Here is a 23622-nt window from a genome sequence, read left to right as displayed (position 1 = left end):
TAGTAGGTTCTTCTGGCAAGGTCGATTCTGCTTGCAGGCCAGTGTCAGGTTCATCTGATTCCAGTATTACCGGATCGGAGGTAGATGTCATGGGTATCTCTGCTTCAACATTAGGCGTATAGAGTTGTGGAGTAGATTGGCCCTTTTCGGATGACTCTATGATCTGGTCAACATGGCGCCTTATTATGCTTTCCCCAATGTCCACGGTATACATCAGCGGTCCTAGCCGTTTGCAAATAGTTCCAGGCTGCCATTTCTCTGTACGGTAGTCCCGGGCCAAAACTTGTTGACCTATCTGGAAGGTTCTAGTTGGCTTTTCATTCATGCCTTGAAATTGCCGGTTCTCTACGTCCCTTCTGATGTTTGGCTTGATCAAATCCAGCCGGCATCTTAGTCTTCTATTGAAAAACATCATGGCGGGAGTTTGATTTGTGACCGCATGTGTTGCATTCCTGTACGCCAACAAGAAGTTATCTACCTTATGTTGTAGATTTATGTCTTCATTACCCATGGCCTTTATGGCCTTCTTGAAGGTCTGGACAAACCTTTCAGCTAATCCATTGGTGGCGGGATGGTATGGGGCGGACGTGTAGTGCTTAACCCCATTGCTTTTTAAGAACTTCCTGAATTCTTCGGACACAAATTGCGGTCCATTATCAGAACAGATCTGTTCCGGCAGCCCATTCCTGGCAAATATGGTCCTTAATACTGTGATGGTTTTTTCCGTGGTGGTGGAGGACATCTTTATTACCTCCGGCCACTTGGAGTGTGCATCCACCGCGATTAAAAACATTGAGTCCATAAATGGACCAGCAAAGTCGATATGTACCCTTTGCCATGGAGATGAGGGCCACTCCCATGGATGCAGAGGAGCTTGTGGTGGGGCGTTTTGGACCTTCTGGCATCCTAGACAGCTCTTGGTCATTTCTTCGATGTCTCCATCGATACCTGGCCACCACACAAACGCTCTGGCTAGGTTCTTCATTTTCACTCCACCCAGATGCCCCTCGTGAAGCTCCTTTAGCACTTTATCCTGGAGTTTGGGTAGAATCACCACTCTGGATCCACACATCAACGTTCCTCGGCACACTGACAGCTGTTCTCTTCTTTGCGAAAATGCTGGCAACATTGGTTCGCCATGTGCTGGCCATCCCTTCACCGTTAAATCGTAGACTCGTGAGAGAGTCGGGTCATTTCTTGTTTCCTTTTCTATCGTAGAATAGGTTACTGGTAGACATTCCACTATGGTTGAGTGGAACATCTCCACTAGGTCCACTGTAGGCGCCTCTTCTACCGTTGGCAACGGTAGGCGCGATAACCCGTCAGCATTTCCATGCTGTTTGGACCCTTTGTATTCGATGTCATATTGGTGTGCCCCTAGGAAAATGGACCACCTCTGTAGCCTTTGCGCTGTCATCGTGGAAACGGCCTTGTTAGGGTTGAATATGGATACCAACGGCTGGTGGTCTGTCAGCAGTGTAAACTTCTTGCCCTGCAGGTAATGGTTGAATTTCTTTACTCCCCACACAAGGCTGAGAGCCTCCCTATCTATCTGAGCATAGTTGCGCTCAGCGGAGGTCAATGATCTGGATGCGAATGCGACTGGCCTTTCCGAGCCATTTGGCAACTTGTGTGAGAGTACTGCTCCAATACCATAAGGGGAAGCATCACAAGCTAGACGAAGAGGTAGCGTTGGGTTGAAGTGAGCCAACACTTCCTCAGAGGTGATCAATGCCTTGCTTTTGCGAAAGGCCTTCTTACAGTCCTCGCTCCACTTCCATGGTACTTCTTTCCGCAACAGAGCATTCAGCGGGTGCAGCACCGTGGATAGATTTGGCAGAAACTTATGGTAATAGTTAATCAACCCCAGAAACGACCTCAACTGGGATACATTTTCCGGAGCGGGGGCCTTCACAACAGCTTCGATCTTGTCAGGTGACTTGTGCAGGCCCTCTTGGTCAATGACATGACCACAGTACGAGATCCGTTTCTGGAAGAACTCACATTTCTGGCGATTAACTCGAAGGCCATATTCCTTCAACCTGGTGAGCACCAGTTTCAAATTTGCGAGGTGTCCCTCCTCGTCCTCTCCTGTAATCAGGATATCGTCCAAGTAACACTGAGTGCTTGGAATTCCCTGTAAGACCTGCTCCATGGCCCTCTGCCAAATTGCTGGAGCCGAAGCCACTCCAAAAACCAGTCTATTATATCGATACAAGCCTCTGTGCGTGTTGATTGTGAGATACTGGCGCGACTCTTCCTCAACTTCCATCTGTAAGTACGCTTTCGCCAGGTCTATCTTGAAGTGTTTCCCACCAGCCAATGAAGCAAAGATATCCTCAATCCGCGGAAGCGGATATTGTACCGTGTGAAGCACCGGATTAACTGTGATCTTGAAGTCTCCGCAGATGCGGACCTTTCCCGGTTCCCCTGGCTTTTACTCGATGAATGCTTCATGACGGGAACAATGGGCGTGGCCCACTCACTCCAGTCCACCTTAGACAGTACCCCTGAGCGTTCAAGCTCTTCCAGTTCAGCCTCCACAGCAGGTCGTATCGCATAAGGTACCGATCTGGCTTTGAAAAATTTTGGGGTTGCATGTTCTGCAATCTTGATTTTCGCCTTAATTCCTCTCAGTATTTCCAGTCCCTGTTGGAATACCTCTTCAGCCTCATCCAATATTCTGGACAATCGTTCAGGTTTGACATCTTTCTTTCCGGAATCTACCGTTATCGTGTTTAGGGAGTGCCAGTCCATATTTATTTTCCTGATCCACTCCCGTCCCAGAAGTGGTGGACCTCCCTCGGGTAGTACATATATGTCCATTCCTTGGTGTTCTTTGCCCTTGTGTAACACCTTGACTTTTATCTTTCCGATGGGGTATACTTTTTGCCCCGTGTATGTCTGCAATACTATCTTCGTATCCCATAGGGGAATATGTTTGAATAACTTTTTGTAATCTTGCTTATTCATGACCGTCAACGCCGATCCGGTGTCCAATTCCATCTTCACTTGGACTTTTGCAATCTGCAGTGTGACCCAGATAGTTTGTCGGTCAGTTTCCTTACTCACATTGTGAATTCTCAGACTACCCAGTTCCTTGCTGTTGGAGTCTGACTCCGAATTCTGTTCATCTGAACTCTTCACAGTCACCTTATGTACCTTTCTGTACTTCTTCTGCGGTGACTTATTGTTGCTGGTCTTCTTTCCTGACCGGCATACTTTAGCTATGTGACCAAGCTTGCCACATTTTCTACATTCCTGGTTTTTAAACCAGCATTGGTTCTGATGGTGTTTTGTCTTCCCACAACGATAACATTTCGTTGTACCCGAAGCCATTTGATCTACGCTGAGTACCGCTGCCTTCAGCTGCATTCCCGTAGTGCCTCTCGCTGCGGCTTCGTGCGATGCTGCAATAGTGACAGCCTTATCAAGTGTAAGATCATTCTCTTCGAGCAGTCGCTTTTGTGTTCCTTCGACATCCCACACACGAACTTGTCTCTCAGTGCCTCTGTCAGATTTTCCCCAAACTGACAGTATTTTGCTAGCCTACGCAGTTCAACCAGGTACTCCGCGTTGCTTTCCCCTTTCAGTTGCGTTCTCACATAAAATTTAAATCGTTCCGCTAACATCAGCGGTGTGGGGTTCAAATGATCCTTCAGGACAGCAACAATATTAGCGAAAGTCTGATCTGCCGGTTTAGCTGGTAATAGAAGATGCTTCAATAGCCCGTATGTCTTCGCACCCATTGAGTTTAGTAAGGTTATTGCTTTATCATCATTTGACTTACAATATATCTCCATGCGTTCTACATACGTGGCCCAATCTTCCACCTCGGAATCGAAATCGTTGATGTTACCACGCTCCGGCATCTTCGCAATCTTTTTGAGAGACAACAACGAAATTTTTCTTTAAATTTTTTTAAAAATATATGGCGGTTTCCTGCGCTTGTCTTCTTCCCCGCCTCCGAAAATGGCAGTTTCCCGCGCTCACACGGTCTCCCTCGCTCGCTCGGTCTCGTTCTCCCTCGCTCGCTCGGTCTATCTCTCCCGCTCGCTCAGGCTCTGGCTCTCCCGCTGGCTGTGACGGCGATTGCCATATTGCTGCGTTCGCCCTCCCCAGCGGTTTTCAATCGCGCCTCCCAGCCCCTCTTGCAGTCCGGTCCTTTCCCCCCCGGCTGCGGCTGAGTTCTCCGCGGTTTTCTTTTATTTGTTTTATTTTCCCCCGCGCAAGCGGTTCTTGGTCGCTGCGCCTCGCAGCCTCGGTAGCTGCCCGGCCTTGTTTACCGGTCGCGGTCGAGCTTGCTCTCGACGCCGTTGCGTCTCCCAGCCCGCTTGCAGCCCAGTCTCTCACACCGGCTGCGTTTGCCTGCACCGCGGCTTCCGTGCCTTACGCTGCCCCAGTCTCAGCGCCTCTGGCCCCGACTTCTGTCCGGCTCTTTTTCCCCCGGCCGTGGTCGAGTTCTCCGCCCTTATCCTCCGTTTTTTTTTTATTTTCTCCCCTACTCACAGTTAACGTGGCCGACTTGCTTTTCGTCACTGATCGGCTCACCCACCACCATGATATAAGGGACGATCACTGCCTGTTGCTGATGGAAGGCTTCGTGTCAGAATTCTTCCTTCTTCCTTGCTCTGCAGACTCGAGTCTTCTCTCAGCAGAATGACGAGGGCGGATTCCTCTTCTCGACGCCCGTTAACTGCCTTGGATGTATCTCTGCCGCAGGGTAAGATCAAACTCGTCGCCACTGTTAAGTCTGTGTGTTATATTGCGAATTACTACACAGACCACAAGAGTAAACTTTAACAGTACTTTACTGGTTGAAGGTCAGGGCGGATCTGCCCAATAAATCCTTACACAGCACTTATATACCGGTGTGGTCACCACCGGTATTACAGTATACAGTAGCCAAGATAAAGTAGTGCAACCCTTAAAATAGTTCTCTTAAAGGTGGAACGTTACATACACTACAAATAACTGTAAAGTTCCAATTCAGTTTAAGCTCATTAAGTATTAGATTAGTTCTAAACAGTTGTTCTTAAGTGTTCAGAATTCCTCGGCCAGTGCTGTCCAATATAAATACTGACTAGCCACAGGTGTGGCTATGGTGGCACCGTTTTAGCCATATAAGAACATAAGAAATAGGAGCAGGAATAGGCTATTTGCCCCTCGAGCCTGCTCCGCCATTCAATAAGATCATGGCTGATCTTGGGCTCAAAGCCACTTCCCTGCCCGCTCCCCATAACCCTTCACTCCCTTATCTTGCAAAAATCTGTCTATCTCCACCTTAAATGTATTTAATGACCCAGCCTCCACAGCTCTGGGGCAGAGAATTCCACAGATTTACGATCCTTTGAGAGAAGAAATTCCTCCTCATCTCAGTTCTAAAAGGGCGACCCTTTATTCTGAAACTATGCCCCCGAGTTCTAGATTTCCACACGAGGGGAAACATCCTCTCTCTATCTACCTTGTCAAGCCCCCTCAGTATCTCATATGCTTCAATAAGATCACCTCTCATTCTTCTGAATTCCAATGAGTATAGGCCCAACCTGCCCTAATATGCACTAATTTTAGTGGAAAACGCCTTACAAACTCACACAACACTGATTAATGTACTTCACGTGTGTATATCTACTTAACAAACATCTACCATCATTCAGTAACCAAGGAATTAAAGCACTCACAATGATCAAAAAACACTTGCACTCTCTGCTTTTCGCCTTCCCATTTAACCAACAAACGTACAAAAAGGTTAAAGTGCACATACACCCGCTGTGCAAATCATGACTGTTGAGATCACATGCCCAACGAATGTGTCGATTATTCATTTTTATTTACTGATTTGAAATGCAATTATGCACAGCTGGATTCTGAATTAGTCACATGTGACCAGTGGCGAATGAGTTGACAACATTGTCCGAGGGATAGAGCAGAAGAGGTTCTTCAGCACTTGTGAGATCCAGGATAAAACTCTGAGGGCGCTTTCTGGCAAAAAAAGGTGATATGTTCACCGAGTGGAAGTGCTCCAGCTTACACTGACTTGTCACTGAGTACACTGAAGAGGGAGTGAGCCTCATGGCAGGCACATTTCTTTGCAAGAGCCGAATAAGAAGCTGGTGCCAAATAAGCCATATATGGAATTGGACTTGACTGTGTCAAATATCAAAGTGGTTGACATGTTGTAAGTTGCTCTGCGTAGCTCCACTATGCTGAAGGTGGATGTCTGACATAAAACTGATGAGGATAGTCTGAAACGTGGAATAACAGCTGCTGGAAGGCATTACCTGAAGGCTGGGTATGAGAAAATGCACTCCGATCTAACGTTCAATACCCAGCATGATTATGTTGCACAGATTCAAACAGTTGCTGTTGGACCCACCATTCAATGGACTATAGTGTGTGTCCAAGATGTGGTCAAAAAGACAAAGTGAACACACACCTTTTATGGTGAGTTGTGCTGGATATTTACACTACCCCTGAGGAGTCCCGACTACCTGCTATCCTCCTTGTTGGGATGGTAAGCAGAGCCTTTTTGGCATCGAGTTGACTCCAAGGTGACATACCTGGCAATGAAAGTTTGGAGCGGAGTCAATCCTCCATGGCCGACTTGAATTTCATTGGTTAAGGAGATAGACTATTGGTCCCATCATTCACCAAGGTCCCAGATGCCCGTTGACCTTGTTGTGTCGTTATCAACTCGCACTTGCAGCAAATTGTGGCGCAAAAATAATTGGAGCTGAACAGTGACGAAAAAAATCCAACTCGCGGCACGCACACTCCATCAAGTCTGGGCCATTAAATCATTGTAACTGGTAAGATGCATGAGTGAAAATTTAAAAGGCTGCCATTATTCAATATTCACATAATGCATTGCATGATTTTAGGATTAAAGGGTTACTTAGGATGAACTATTTCCAAAACCATCAATATTCAGTCCACATATATATGCAGTATATAAGAGTTGTTGCTTGCTTGCTTGTGTGCTGTGAAATTGGTAATCTTAATGGTATAAAAATTGGGGTTACAGCAGTTGAAGTAAGTTTTCTATGGTTTCGGAGTGCAAATTATTTTATGAGCAGCGAAACAGTTTCATTTATACGCTGAGGATCAGGATTATTCATATGTTACAATGGCGGTGAGAGCCAACTTCATGCAGTGTATTTACATGGAAACCGACATCGCCATATATGTTTAGAGAGCACACCTACACAGCCTCAGTGCCTTACATTTTGAGAGATTATGCCTGGCATTGCCTCTCCAAGAAGTGCAGTAGGATTTCTGTTCAAAATATAATGAGTTTACTATGATGTGGTGGGGTAGATTTTCATAATGGAAATTTCTAACGATAGTGGAAAAATTGGCCCAGATTTTGCACTCCTGTGCGTACGGCATTGTAAGGCCCCGCAAGTTCCAGGTTTCCACATGCACTGCACATGCACGAAAACCCGGAACTTGCGATCTGTCAAGGTTCGCCCTCGACAGGTCTACCGCACCGACCCAAAAACATTTTTGCTGGCGCAGAGTTGGGCTATTTTCCCAACGACTGCCCAGCAAATGCCCTCTAAACCCTTACACCTGGTAAAAGCAGGAAAAGGGCCTGCTTTCACCAGCGTACGGCTGAATATAAATCTTGAATTAAAAAACCATGCACAAACATTTAAAATTAGTTTATGTAAATTTTGGCCCAGATTAAAATGTTTAAAATTATTTTTCAAAAAATTTAATTTTTATTGTATATGAAGGGACTTTTAATTAAATTTGAAAATGGGAACATTTATTTTTATTCCACTTGTATAAATTATTTAATTATTTGGGGATTCCTCATATGCTTTCTGGAGATTCTGTTCATAAATGGAATCCCCAGAAACATATTGGGAATCTTCCTTTCTGATTGGAGGACCGGGCCCACGTGATCCCAGGGACGCTTCTGAACAAATCTGCTCACAGGAGACGGGCTATCAATTAAAATATTATAATGAGGCTGTGAGCCTCACATTTACATTTAACCCGGCGGCTAAAAGGAGGTGAGGACTGCTGGATCCAGAAGGTAAGCGCCTTTCCACTTACCTACTGGATCCAGCTTACCTGCTTCACCCATCCCCCGCTATCGGACCCCCACCCCGGACCCTTCCAATCTCCTCCACGAGGCCTCCAATCTCGCACCTCGATCCTTCCGCTCTCCTCCCTGCTCTGACCTCCGATCTTCCTCGTGGCCTCCGGACTCCGATCACCCCGGCCTCCAATCTCCACGATTTCCCCCGGCACATGACTTCCGATCTTCCTCCCCCGGCCTCCACAATGTTGCCCGGCTCACGACTCCCAATCTTCCTCCCTCCCTCCCTCCTCTCCGGTCCCCGGCTGCAGCCCGGTGCCAAAGGCCTACCCGCCCAACAGCTAGCCAGCCTCTCAATCTGGCTGGCTGCGGCCAGGAAGCAGAGACAAAAAATGTTAATCAGGTCCTGTCATTAAATTTGGCAGGGCCTGAGGGTAACCTGGTCTTCCGGGTTTCCCGACCTCAATCCAGCCCCCCCACCCACCCTACTCTCTCCCCACCTCCTAGTTAATATCCAGCACATTGTGTTTGAACCCTAATATCCCACTGTGTAAATTGGGTTCAAATGGAGTTATTGTTCAAATGGTGATGCCACTGGGGCAGGCCCTCATCCAGGTAGTGCATATCAGAAAATTGTGGGTGTAGAAAAACTGCTTTGATTTTCTGTCTATTGAAAATTGCAAAACAGCCCCATTCTCCTGTAGTAAGGTTCCGCAAGTAGTGCAGGGCCTTGCAAAATGTACCCTCTCGAGTATTACATTTTGATCTTCCAGCTTTTACTTTTAGCACCTATGATGAGTTTTGAACTATAAATGAATGTCATCGTCTACATCGTAAAGCAGCTTAACTGTCTTTAGTGTATAAAAGACTTTTTTTTTTTAAAAAACAACTTTATTGAATTGCATTCAGGTATAAATTGAATATCTAATTAGTAACTTGAATTTACTTTTAATTGTTATTCTTACCAATGAAATACAAATGGGTAGCTCACACTTAAATCATCATGGGCAGAATTCTGTTATGTTTTCCAATGTGGTGTGTATACAATGAGTTTTATTTTCCTTTTCTCCCTGAGTAGCTTACTGCCTGATGTGTATAGTGCATCACTAAGAAATATTAGAGACACCAACACTCAGGCTCAGGGAATTTTGATGTGTTCTTACGGTTGGTCTTGCCTCAGTGCCTACAGCAGAAGTTTAAAATATACAACTTTGATATAGGATTAAGTAGAGGACCATAGGAGGAACACAACAGGATAAATATTGTCACCCAATTGTTGTCTTGAGTTTTCAATTACTTACTTGGATTTTTGAATAAAATATATATATTTTTTTCCAATTAACGGTCATATAGGCATCCTTATCGATTGAAACAGCAAAGAAGCAGAAGGCAATAGGATCAAGAGAAAAGAAAGTTTTGAAGTAAGTATTTTATCTATTTGTTTTGACAATTATTCCTATAGAACAGTAAACTTGTTTGGGACCAAGAGCACCCTTAATATAGTAAACCACTCAAGATGCTTCACCTGAGAAAACCAATGCTGAGCAGTAATTTAAGAGTTCAGAGTAATGACCAACAAGGAAGGGTGCAGTACTGTATCTGTTTCTGGATAACAAAGCAGGGTAAGTAGAAGACCTGAAGGTAGGAGAGCACTTGAGAAGTAGTGAATATTACCTATAGGTTTACATTGAAAATAGCAGATGGATAAAGTGCAGGTTAAATCAATTCCAACTAGTAGTGCCACCTCCTGCTGCTGCTTAGTGAAAGCAATGGAAGTGCTGGTGATAAGGGTCGCTGAAAGCGTGGTTACCAGTGCCCACCTTTGGAAGCGAGCAGCCCAGTAAAGAGGCCAGTTACCTTTCAACTTAAAAAAAAAAGTTATATACAAAAGCGTTCATTTTCAGACTCGAGGACCAAGCTTCTGCAGGGTCTTATTGAAGTGTAGTTAATACCAATAATATAGCCCGAGGACCAGTGAGGCCACCTCTACCATTTATAATGCGGAATCACAGTTTTCTAGATATCAGCCTCTGAGTCAGAAGGTTCAAGCCCCACTCCAGAGACTTGACTGCATAATCTAGGCTGACAGTGAGGGAGCGCTACACTGTTAGAGGCTCCAGCTTTTAGAGGATGTGTGAAACCAAGGCCACATCTGCCCTCTCGGGTGGATGTGAAAGATCCCATGGCACTATTCAAAGAAGAGCAGAGAAGTTCTCCCGGTGCCCTCAGCCAACATCACCAAAACAAATTATATGATCATTTATCTCATTGCTGTTTGTGGGATGGTGCTGTGCCTAAATTAGCTGCTGCATTTCCTACAGTACAACAGTGACTACACTTCAAAAGTACTTTATTGGCTGTTAAGCGCTTTGGGATGTCCTGTGGTTGTGAAAGGTGCTAGGCAAATGCAAGTTCTTTCTTTAGTAAAGCAGCCCTTAAGTAAAAAACAGGAGTTCCATGGATAACTTTAGGTTAGGGCAAAAATGAGATTTAAAACCAGAGGCATGTGATAAATGTAGGGAAGGAATAATACATGATTAAAAGATATAGAAAGGACACCACAAAATAGATTAGGAAGGCTAAGAGGGTTAAGAAAATAGTTGGGGCTTTTATAACCACTTAAGAAGTAAAAGAATAGTCAAAGAAGGTGTGGGACCACTTAGAGATGAAGGGAATCATCTTACACTGGAGAGTGAAGGGAAAGCGGAAATGCTTAACAAATATTTTGCATCAGGTTTTCAGAGGAAGGACTAGAGTATCTGAGGAAGCTGTGGAAGAACCACTATTGAAGATAAATATTGAAAGTATTGATCACTTGCCGTCCATAAGTGTAGGTAGATGAACCCGCACCTCCTGCCTTAGAATTCCAGAATCCGATTTGAACCCCTTCTGGGTAGGGTAAAATGGTCATCGGGATTTCACTCGCACCTTAGTTTCCTTGCCTTCGCTCCTCCAAATTCACTGCCATCCTGTTCTCTCTAAACTTCTCCCTCTATATAAATTCTCCTACTCACATTCGCAGCCACTGCATGAACCACACCAAATCCCATGGCCTCTACTCCAGTGGTCTCCATCATCACTAAGGCTATTCCTGACTACTTTCTTGTATTACTTACCACCCACAACCTCTTCACACTACTTTTTTCAGCTTCTGCCAGTGGAAAAGTCTCTCCCCCCAAATAGCTTACAACCACAGTTTCAAATTTCCAACTGCCTTGCCTTTAGCTACCCATTTGCTATGATACCTCTGCAGCGGTCTTTTGCTCAACCACTCTCTCACCTCTACTTTTGGTGCCATTGTCCCCAGCAAATTATTCATTGTTTTACATTCCTGTCTCCCCCAGTATGACTCCTGTCTCCCCCAGTATGACTCCTATCTTCGACCTCTTGCATTGTTCCACGGAAGCTCAGCGTAAGCTTGAGGAACAGCACCTCATCTTTCGATTAGGCACTCCACAGCCCTCTGGGCTCAACATAGAGTTCAACAGTTTTAGCTCATAACCTTGGCCCCTATACCTTTTTTTTAATCCACACTTTAGTCTGAGCTTTTTTCTTCCCTCCTACATGGCAGCTGTCCTTCAGCCAGGGCCATTCACACTTCATCCAGAGCCATCCTTTGTTCCTTGAATATCTCTTAATGTCTCTTAATCTCTCCTGCTTTCTATCCTGTCGCTGACCTTCCCTTTTGTTCTTTCATCCCCTCCCCATTTTCCCAGCCCCTACTTGCTTTAAAATCTATCCCCTTTCCTGTTTTTTTCCAGTTCTGATGAAAGGTCTTCGACCTGAAACGTTAACTCTGTTTCTCTCTCCACGGATGCTGTCTGGCCTGCTGAGTTTTTCCAGCATTTTCTGTTGTTATTTTTGACTCCTATCTTCACTCCCTCAAGTCCAAGGGATGTGAGCTTGACCTGGCACACAACTGGCTTAGCCATCTATCACCAGATTTGGCTTGACCACATCAAGCTCTGCCAGGTTTTGCTTTCTTCCAAAATGACCCACTGTTTTATAGTCATCCTGGAGGGCAAAGATAACACTGGGATCCTTTTCTCTACTAGCAACCTCCTTCTTAAACCCCACTCCCTGTTCCCTCCAACCTCTAACAAAATATATGAGGTGCTTATGGATTTCTTCGTCACCAGGACTGAGACCATAAGTTTCGCTGACCCCTCTGCTTCCTGACTTCCCCTTGCCACTTAATCCAATCTCCCAGTCCCCTCCTAATTTTGTCCTGGATTCCCATCTCTCTGTAGTTTCTCCTGCATCTGCCTCCCAGCCCTCTCCAAGATTATCTTATCAACGAGACCTGTGATTACTCAACCCATCCCCATGATACATCCCACCACCCAACTTCCTTTCCTGACCCCCATACTAACATATTGTAAATGGTTCCCTCTACTCAGGCCCTTTCAAAATTGCAGTCATCATCCTCTTTTCAAAAAACCAACCCTCCACTCTCTGTCTTCAGTAACACTCCTCATCTCCCCTTCCTCTCCAAGATCCTTGAACATGTTGCCTCTCTGCTCCATGCCCATCTTTCCAGCAACTCCCCATTTGAGTGCTTCCAATCTAGCTTCTGCTCCTCCCACAGTATCGAAATGGCCCTAACCAAAGTCATAAAGAAAACTCACTGTTATTCTGACCATCGTGCATTATCCCTCCTTGTCCTTTTTGCAACCTCCAATATGGTAGACCACAAAATCCTCCTCCCAACATCTCTTCTCCATTATCTGGCATTGTGTACACAAAGGTGTCAAGGAAGAACCTAGGCCCAAAGATCATCCTGGGAGTGAGAAGTGTTGAAATAAAGACAGAAACTTGTCTGCATAAATCTTCTGGGTGCTCTCGGGACACTAGCAGACCTCTGTTTGATTGGGGATCCCAGCACCAGGCTTTTTCAGGCACCCATGCGCTAAGATGCAACAATGAGGAAAGTGAGGCACCTCATTACCATTCTAACGTTGGGTGTTGTCATAGGCATAGGTGCAGGCCCAGTTACTTTGTGGGTAGGATAAGACCCAGAATGTTCTTGGGCAGCGACCAGATGTAATGAGTCTCCACCCCTTTTTCCTCTTCACTGCACCTCAGAACTGAGTGGTCCCCAGGGGCAACAAAGAAGAACATTTCCCCTCTAAAGTGTAGCATTAGCGCAAAGCTGAAACCAAATATAAAATAGCACCCCAGATATATATCATGATTTTCTAAGTTTGAATTAGTGCTTTCTTTAAAATGAAAAAGGTGATTTATTGGGCAGTGCATTTTGGATAATCTAGCAGTTTTAAATTGTTGCAGCTGTTGAATGCACTGAAATTTTCCAAATGAATGAATAACAGACAATTATGTTTATTTCAGAGGAAAGTACAATGTGCCAACTACTCAAAGGATTTTAGATCTCAAGAAAGGACCAATTAAAAAGACTGCAGCAATGAAACAGCTTCCAAAATTGAAGCATTGACGTTAGAATATTATTATGGAACAGACAGGGTGTTATAGTTGTCAAAGAAACCTGTTATTTACAGTACTTATGTCCTAATTTAGAAGGGTTGTTTAATTGTTGCTGATCTAAATTAGAGATATATTTAGTTTTGTTGAACTGGTAGTAATTATTTGTACATCGGTAATATGTAATAGATTTACTTAGTGTAGTTATTTTTAATGATTGTATTCTTACCTAAATGTTTTATTTAATTTCTATTAAAAATCTCTGCCTTTAATTATTTCCCTGGATGGGCTGCTGAAATATTGGATGAATAAGTAGCAGATTTGGCTCAGTGGTAGCATCCTCGCTTCTCAGTTAGAAGGTCATGGGTTCAAGCCCCACTGCAGAGACTCGAGCAGTAAAGTACCATGGAACGCAGCACTGTCCAACGTGCCATCCTTCATTTGAGACAATAAACCGAGGCATTGTTTTCCCTGTTGGGTGTATGTAAAATAGACCCTTGGGACTATTCAAAGAAGAGCTGACGATTTCTCCTGGCGTCCTGTCCTGGCCTACATTTATCCCTCAACCAAGATTATCTGTTGTTTGTGAGATTTGCTGTGTGTAAATTGGGTGCAGTCTTTTCCTACATTACAACAGTGATTACACTTCAACATACTTCATTGGCTATGGGGCATGGTGCTTTGGGACATTGTGAGATCATGAAAGGCTCTATATAAATGCATGTTCTTTCTGTATGTCTCCAAATCATTTTTCACAATCTCATCTTTTCTTCCTGTTAAAATAATTGTAAGTTTCACAATAAGAGATGGTCATTGGGGCACCATCCCTGCTGAATTATTATTTTGAGGCTATATTTCAGGAGAACATCTTGTTTTGTCTTGCACAACATAATTTTTAGGTTTATGATACAAGCGTATGAGGATTTTTATAAAATTATTTTTTCACCTATTTTATAGAGACGTCAACCCATTTAAAATAGACAGAATAATACCTCCATTACAAAAGTGTCCTAGCTTAAAGATACTTGCTGTTAATTTTTTAGCAATGAATTTAGCAGACCAGGGCTTACACTGAGCCTAGTTGGCTCCATTCTTAAAGTAAACTGCCTAGGCCTTATTTACTTCTCTGTTAGCAGACTTCACCAAATGGCCTCAAACATGTGGATCTTTGTTCTTTTGTACATTTAAGGAGTTATTTTACAAATTCCAAAAAAAGTATATTCCACTGAGGAAAAAAAGGGTGTAAAAGAAAAGACAGCCATCCGTGGCTAAGTAAAGAAATTAAGGATAGTATTCGACTAAAAACAAGGGCATATAAGGTAGCCAAATCTAGTGGGAGGATAGAGGATTGGGAAAACTTTAAAAGACAGCAAAAAATAACAAAAAGATTGATTAAGAAAGGGAAGATAGATTATGAAAGTAAATTAGCAAAAAATATAAAGACAGATAGTAAGAGTTTTTATAGTTATATAAAAAGAAAAAGGGTGGCTAAAGTAAATGTTGGTCCCTTAGAGGATGAGACCGGGAAATTAATGGTGGGAAATATGGAGATGGCAAAAACACAATGAATATTTTGTATCAGTCTTTACAGTAGAGGACACCAAGAATATCCCAACACTTGACAAGCAGGGGGCTATAGGGGGGGAGGAGCTAAATATGATTAAAATCACTAAGGAAGTAGTACTTGGTAAAATAATGGGACTCAAGGCGGATAAATCACCTGGACCTGATGGCTTACATCCCAGGGTTTTGAGGGAAGTGGCGGTAGGGATTGTGGATGCATTGGTAATAATCTTCCAAAACTCCCTGGACTCAGCAAAGGTCCCGGCAGACTGGAAAACTGCTAATGTAACACCCTTATTTAAAAAGGGCAGTAGACAGAAGGCTGGAAACTATAGACCGGTTAGCCTAACATCTGTGGTAGGTAAAATTTTGGAGTCCATTATTAAGGAGACAGTAACAGGACATTTGGATAAGCATAATTTAATAAGACAAAGTCAGCATGGTTTTATGAAGGGGAAGTCATGTTTGACAAATTTGCTGGAGTTCTTTGAGGAAGTAACATATAGGGTGGATAAAGGTGAACCAGTGGACGTAGTGTATTTAGACTTCCAAAAGGCATTTGACAAGGTGCCACACAAAAGATTATTGCTTAAGATAAAAAATCACGGGATTGGGGGTAATATTCTGGCATGGATAGAGGATTGGCTATCTAACAGAAGGCAGAGAGTTGGGATAAATGGTTCATATTCAGACTGGCAATCAGTAACCAGTGGTGTTCCGCAGGGGTCAGTGCTGGGTCCCCAACTCTTTACAATCTATATTAACGATTTGGAGGAGGGGACCGAGTGTAACACATCAAAGTTTGCAGATGATACTAAGATGGGAGGGAAAGTAGTGAGTGAGGAGGACATAAAAAACCTGCAAGGGGACATAGACAGGCTAAGTAAGTGGGCAGAGATTTGGCAGATGGAATACAATACTGGAAAGTGTGAGGTTATGCACTTTGGCAGGAAAAATCGTAGAGCAAGTTATTATCTTAATGGCAAGAAACTTGAAAGTACTGAAGTACAAAGGGATCTGGGGGTCCTGGTGCATGAAACTCAAAAGGTTAGTATGCAGGTGCAGCAAGTGATTAAGAAGGCCAATGGAATGTTGGCTTTCATTGCTAGGGGGATAGAATATAAAAATAGGGAGGTATTGCTTCAGTTGTACAAGGTATTGGTGAGACCGCACCTGGAGTACTGCATACAGTTTTGGTGTCCATACTTAAGAAAGGACATACTTGCTCTCGAGTCAGTACAAAGAAGGTTCACTCGATTAATCCCGGGGATGAGGGGATGGACATATGAGGAGAGGTTGAGTAGATTGGGACTCTACTCATTGGAGTTCAGAAGAATGAGAGGCGATCTTATTGAAACATATAAGATTATGAAGGGGTTGGATCGGGTGGATGCAGGGAGGATGTTCCAGATGATGGGTGAAACTAGAACTAGGGGGCATAGTCTTAGAATAAGGGGCTGCTCTTTCAAAACTGAGATGAGGAGGAACTACTTCACTCAGAGGGTGGTAGGTCCATGGAATATGCTGCCCCAAAAAGCTGTCGAAGCTACATCATTACATAAATTTAAAACAGAAATAGACAGTTTCCTAGTAGAAAAGGGAATTAAGGGTTACGGGGAGCGGGCAGGAATTTGGACATGAGTCTAGGTTCGGATAGGTCATGGCCCTGTGGGTAGCGGAGCGGGCCCAGGGGCCGTGTAGCCTGATCCTGCTCCTGTTTTCGTGTGTCTAATGCTGTTAGATTCAGGAGATAGTCCTGTCATAGTGGATTGGCGGTTAGGATCAGATCAGCCATGATCTTATTGAATGGCGGAGCAGGCTCGAGGGGCCAATTGGCCTACTCCTGCTCCTATTTCTTATGTTCTTATGTACCCTGTGTCCACAGGAAGGTGCGGGGGGAAAGGCTTAGGGGGAAAGATTCCGATGCGCCCCCTTTGGGTCGCTAATGTCGAAGTTTGCACTCCTGCACTGTAAATGCAGTAGTAGCGCCCCAAGCAGGAGGTGGAGTGCGACTGAAAAGCGCTCCCCCTCCTTCTTGGAGTGCTACCAATAAATTTCGTGGCGCTACGTGCAACAGCGCCACGCGCGGAGCAGGGTGCCGGGAAAACAGCCCAGCATCAAGAGGACTGCTGGGCTATCATTCAACATGTTCAGCTATCTGTGTGTACACAGACTTTTTGTCACCGCTGAGGAGTGTGAAGTCCACTATCAATGTTTTCTCACGGTAATCTTGTGCAATGCCAAATCCTTCTCTGAGAGATTCTTATAGATTGGAAGCCTTAGATCTCAATGAGGACCATGGTGAAGAGATGTGTATAGAAGAGGTAATAGGGCAGCTTCACCACCTACTGCATGAAGACCTGCAGCCACTGTCACCTGCTCACTGTGTTCTGTCTGAGACCATGAAGACGATGGCCACACTCAACATTCTTAGCATTTCAGGTAGTCACAGGGGAATCTGAAATAGCAGTCAGGTACAGCAAGGGCAAGTATTCATCAAGTTACTGATGCACTTTACAGGAGAGCTGCAGAATTCATTGACTTTGGCACCCCAGAAAGGAAGCAGCGACATAGGGCCATCCAGTTTTATGAGGTTGCTGCCTTTTCCAATGTCTGGGGAGCGTGCAATAGATGTCACTCATGTTGCATTGTGAGCTCCTACAGTTAACCCTTTCAACTTACTCAACAGAAGGGGCTTCCATTCCCTGAAAGTACAGGCAGTGTGTGACAACATGCAAAGGATCATGCACGTCAAAGTGAGATTTGCTAAGAGGAGTAGTGAATGTTTGCAATGCCTGGTCAAGAGCGTGATTGAGGCTGATAATTATTTTAAAAGGACAGACATTTGGTGAGAAAATTCAGTTGAGAGACATATGTAGTGAAACATGCATTCTGTTTCTGAACTCTGAGTCTAGCTAGGTTTACCAAAATGTCTTTTCTGCCTTTGTACAGACCTATAGATGCTGTGCCACAGCGTAGCCAAATTGGAGGTGGTGAAAAGCAGGCCAAAAAATAAAAATAGGCCCTACTGTAGAAATGAAGCTCAAGGAAGGGAAAAAACTGAAAATTGGGACAAAATTTAGTAGAGGGATTTCCAACGAGACTGGGTCAATTATATAGATTCCTAGAATGGTTACAGCACTGAAGGAGGCCATTCAGCCCATCAAACCTATGCCGGCTCTCTGCAAGAGCACTTCAGCTAGTCGCACTCCCCTGCCCTTTCCCCGTAGCCCTGCAATTTTTTTTCTTTCAGGTACTTATCCAATTCCCTTTTGAAAGCCACAATTGAATCTGCCTCCACCACCCTCTCAGGCAGTGCATTCCAGATCATAACCACTCGCTACGTAAAAAAGTTTTTCCTCATGTCGCCTTTGGTCCTTCTGTCAATCACCTTAAATCTGTGTCCTCTGGTTCTCGACCCTCCTGCCACTGGGAACAGTTTCTTTTTATCTACTCTGTCTAGATCCCTCATGATTTTGAACACCTCTATCAAATCTCCTCTCAACCTTCTCTGCTCTAAGGAGAACAACCCCAGCTTCTCCAGTCTATCAACGTAACTGAAGTCCCTTATCCCTGGAGCCATTCTTGTAAATCTTTACTGCACCCTCTCTAAGGCCTTCACATCCTTCCTAAAGTGCGGTGCCCAGAATTGGACACAATACTTAAGTTGAGGCCGAACCAGTGTTTTATAAAGGTTCATCATAACTTCCTTGCTTTTGTACTCTATGCCTGTATTTATGAAGCCCAGGATCCCGTATGATTTTTTAACCACTTTCTCAACCTGCCCTGCCAACTTCAACAATTTGTTTACATAAACCCCCAGGTGTCTCTGTTCATGCACCCCCTTTAGAATTGGATCCTTTAGTTTATATTGCCTCTCCTTGTTCTTCCTACCAAAATGTATCACTTCGCACTTTTCTGCGTTAAATTACATCTGCCACGTGTCTGCCCATTCCACCAGCTTGTCTATGTCCTCCTGAAGTCTATCACTATCCTCCTCACTGTTCACTATACTTCCTAGCAGCCCCGGGAGGGGGGACCCAGAGCCTCGGCCCTTGGTGAACATTGATCAGAAGCTGCAGGCTCGGCCGCTCTCCCTCCCCACAGGGGCCTCAAGGCCTGTTGTTGTTCCCCCACAATGCTGCCTGGCCACCAGTGGCCAACTCCAAGCCAGATTGGGGATTGAAGCTGAAGGGTTTTCTGCTCTGTGTAGCTCAGTGGGTAGCACCCTCGCCTCTGAGTCAGAAGGTTGCGGGTTCAAGTCCCACTCCAGAGACTGGAGCACAAAAATCTAGACTGACACGCCCGTGCAGTACTGAGGGAGCACTGCACAGTCGGAGGGGGAATGCTGCACTGTTGGAGGTACCGTCTTTCACATGAGACGTTAAACCGAGGCCCCGTGTGGGCGTGAAAGATCCCATGGCACTATTTCGAAGAGGAGCAGGGGAGTTATCCCTGGTGTCCTGGGGCCAATATTTATCATCAATCAACATCACTAAAAAACAGATTTTCTGGTCATTATCGCATTTTCTGTTTGTGGGAGCATGCTGTGCGCAAATTGGCTGCTGCGTTTCTTACATTACAACAGTGACTGCACTTCAAAAAGTACTTCATTGGCTGTAAAGCACTTTGGCATATCCGGTGGTCGTGAAAGGCACTATATAAATCCAAGTCTTTCATCTGAATTTTGAAATTGTGCCCCTATACACCCAAGTCCAAGTCATTAATATATATCAAGAAAAGCAGTGGTCCTAGTACCGACCCCTGGGGAATACCACTGTACACCTTTCTCCAGTCTGAAAACCAACCATTCACCATTACTCTCTGTTTCCTGTCACTTAGCCAATTTTGTATCCATGCAGCCACTGTGCCTTTTATTCCATGGGCTTCAACTTTGCTGGCAAGCCTATTATGTGGCACTTTATCAAACGCTTTTTGGAAGTCCATGTACACAACATCAACCTCATTGCCCTCATCAACCTCTGTTACCTCATCAAAAAACTCTTAAGTTAGTTAAACACGATTTGCCTTTAACAAATCCGTGCTGGCTTTCCTTAATTAATCCACACTTGTCCAAGTGACTGTTAATTTAGTCCTGGATTATAGCTTCTAAAAGCTTCCCCACTACCGAGGTTAAACAGACTGGCCTGTAGTTGCTGGGTTTATCTTTGCACCCTTTTTTTGAATAAGGGTGTAACATTTGCAATTCTCCAGTCCTCTGGCACCACCCCCATATGTAAGGAGGATTGGAAGATTATAGCTAGTACTTTCCACCTTCCATCAGCGTTCTAGGATGCATTCCATCCAGTCTTGGTGACTTATCTACTTTATAAGTACAGCCAGCCTTTCTAGCATCTCTTTATCAATTTTTATCCCATTCAGTATCTCAACTACCTCCTTTTTCACTGACTTTGGCAGCATCTTCTTCCTTGGTAAAGACAGTTGCAAAGTATTCACTTAGTACCTCCGCCATGCCCTCTGCCTCCATGCATAGGTCTCCTTTCTGGTCCCTAATCGGCCGCACACCTCTTACTACCCGTTTACTATTTATATGCCTGTAGAAGACTTTGGAATTCCCTTTTATGTTAGCTGCCAATCTATTCTCATACTCTCTCTTTGCCCCTCATTTATTTTTTCACTTCCCCTCTGAACTTTCTATATTCAGCCTGATTCTTGTATTCTCAACCTGACATCTGTCATACACCCAATTTCTGCTTCATCTTACTCTCTGTTGTAGAGTATTTTAAACCAACACTCGACACAAAGTTTTAGATTGTTATTCAAATGGTCTTTATTACACCGGTGGGGAGACAATCTCTACTGGCGCACCAGGAGACTTCTCCAAATTGATACAGTAAGCGTTACATATTTATGTGTTCAAAAGTCATGGTAGCCTCATGCACAATCCATTACACGGTTTTAATTGGCCTAAGAGCCCACGTGTACAGTTGCTGATTGGCTAATTCCCTATCTCGCATCACATAACTTCGCCTATATTTTATTGTCACATGATCTTTATGATCTCACCTGTTGTTATATTTTGTAACCTTTAGTAAAACCACCTGTCTACATTTTTGTCTCACTGTGCCTTGTGTGGTTTTACTTATCTCTAGGTTCCATAGTTTGTGGTTAATCATAGATGGTGCTTCTGAGCTAGTTTCATCTAATCTTGCAAAAGCATCGAGACCTTGTGGTCAGCATGTCTGAGCTGTCTCTCTCTGTCTCAACCGTTTCTAGTGTGCAAGCTGCATTGTTAACCCCTTAATTTCTGAAGGGCGCTGATGTCCCACTTCAGTCCCCCCCTTTTGGTCCTTGGCTAACCTACCCAAGATGACCAATCAGTACTACTATTGCCTTAGGCGTCCCGTCCCACTTGCAGTGGCCAGCTGCTAGGTTGGGGACACCTAGTGCATGTAGAGCTAAATAATTCCTTCGTCTTGCACACGTTTGAGCAGCTTACTCTGTTCCTTAACTATCGCCTTTGCCCTGGTTTTGTTCCTACGTTTCGAGCAAGCAGCACAAGTCATTGTAAGCCAACCAAATGCTAATATTAATTGTAATGCTACCAGTACGTGAGAGATGATGCGGATCCAAGGGTGGATATCTACGTTCAAGCCCCAATTCCAGGCCATTTCATACCATGGGATCTTACGGAGTTCAGTTTCAATCTCCTTGTCTAGTTCCTGTAACTCTTGCTTTAGGAGATGGTTCTGTTTTATGTTCTCGCGTATAGCCCCAAGTCCGCTCTGATCGCATCTGTTAGATTCCGGGTGACCGTTTTTCATGCATGAATGTACGTCATCTGTGCACGTCCAATTGTCACGGGTAGGCTGGGGGTGAAGCAGAAGTTGGGGTTCGTGATGTTACATGTTAGTCCGCCATAGTCGTACGTCCGTTGGTTTGTCGTCACGCAATACTCGCCCTTTCCCCAGTAGGCAGAGTGGGTCAGTTCAGATTCCGCTGGGCTTATTTCCAGCACACATCCGACAGTCTGATTGAACCCGCACCCATCCTTACTACCTTGCCCCACCGGGTGTGAGCAGATTGTGAGGCTTCCTTCCCTGGGGCACCCAATCAATGAGACCCCTCATGGTTCCGTTTCTTTTGATCGCGTATTGATCCATTGGGTAGTACCGCAGGTAGTCCCTTCCCCTGAACAGTCCTATGTTCTCTACCTCGTACTGCGGGTATGGTTTTGCATCTCCAGTCATTACCGGGATCATTAGCACCATCCCCATCAGTGAGGTGTGAGGGTCAGTGCATCCACCTGTCACAGGGTAGACCCTTGTCATGCCCTTTAGTATACAGCCATCCAGTGATCCTGGATGCTGTACCAACTGCAGTAGGTGGGTACTATTGATCCAGTCGGGGACCCTGCCTGTCTGCATCTGGTCCAGGTTGTGTCGGACTTGTCCTATCATCCATCCCCCATCTGCGTGACAAGTGTTTCGCTTCACCCCATTGGTGGCATCCTCGTATTCTCGGTCAATTGAGCGGTTAATGGTAGTAGCATGCCCCTCCATTATCACAAGTCCCTGTAATAATGCCTTCACGGTCTCCTGTCCTAGGTCTACTCCCGTCCGGACATCACCTGTATGCCTCTGGAGCAAAATTCGCATGGTCTCTAAAACTCTCCGAGCTTGCTTTCACGGATTGGATATCCAGGGCATTTACATGCTGGTATTTATTCCAGTCAGTACGTCATTGACTAAACCTCGCTTATGACGGCAGAACCCTGTGTGTCGAGGCACCGCATATAGTTAACGTGCGGCCACATGTTTCTACAGGCATGTAGTATCTGTGGCATCCCTGGTAGATACCTAAACTTAAACACATACATCTCTGATATGGCCGTAGGTTCGCCCATACCCTATCACTACCACATTCAATACACAAGGTCCTATTGTACTTTAACTCAACGCCCAATATCATGGGTTGGGTTCCCTTACACCCGTGAAATGTTCAGCCCATTCCGAGGGGGGTCTCGGTGCCCTTCCGCCGGAATATACCCGTCAGATATACTCTCTCTCCGACAAGGACCTGTCGGTAATTCGGGTCTCCCTGATCCTCTGGATGTTCGCGATTTCGCCGAAGATTTTCTGTTCCTATGTGGTCTAGTAGTGTCCCTAGTACTATCAGGATCGTGGTGTATAGAGGCAACATTCTGTGGGTATAACTTAGGGTGGGTGCCTCGAGTGTCCGTCGTACGAGGCCCATGTTACCTGTAACAAGCAGAAATCTGGTCATCGCCAGATGTTAGTACATCTTTGGCGTCTGGTCCATCATTCCTGTGTGATTTAAGATCATTTGGGTTAATGCTATATCGTTTCAGTTGTGTCCAATGTTTCTATCTACCCTTTCCTCTCATGTCTACGCAGGCTCACGTGTCACTGGTCATGATGACTTCAAATGGTCCGGTCCATCTAGGGGAGAATCCTGACCTTTCTGGTGGGACTTTGACAAACACTCGTTCGCCCACCTGTGGTAAGGGCTCTAATACCCCTTAGGGTTGGTAATCCTTATCTCTAATGCCCTGTTGCACCTTTACCTCTTGTCTAAGTTCTTTCAAC

The 23622-nt window shown here is 44.8% G+C and overlaps 1 protein-coding gene across 3 annotated transcripts in view; it reads left to right on the top strand.

The window, feature by feature from the left end:
- Positions 1-13761, top strand: part of LOC147111948 (coiled-coil domain-containing protein 169-like) — a 108813-nt gene extending 95052 nt beyond the window's left edge. For all 3 annotated transcript variants that reach the window (XM_085999366.1, XM_085999365.1, XM_085999364.1), the window contains 2 exons: positions 9404-9471; positions 13400-13761. In XM_085999366.1, coding sequence (XP_085855492.1) covers positions 9404-9471; positions 13400-13502 — 171 coding nt within the window. In that variant the 3' untranslated portion in view covers positions 13503-13761. The remainder of the gene's footprint in view (positions 1-9403; positions 9472-13399) is intronic.
- Positions 13762-23622: the final 9861 nt, after the last annotated feature.

Source organism: Somniosus microcephalus, chromosome 10, assembly GCF_052327205.1.
Source record: "Somniosus microcephalus isolate GS21.2 chromosome 10, FLI_Smic_1.0, whole genome shotgun sequence".
Lineage (NCBI taxonomy): Eukaryota > Metazoa > Chordata > Chondrichthyes > Squaliformes > Somniosidae > Somniosus > Somniosus microcephalus.
This window is presented reverse-complemented; position numbering and strand designations above follow the sequence as displayed.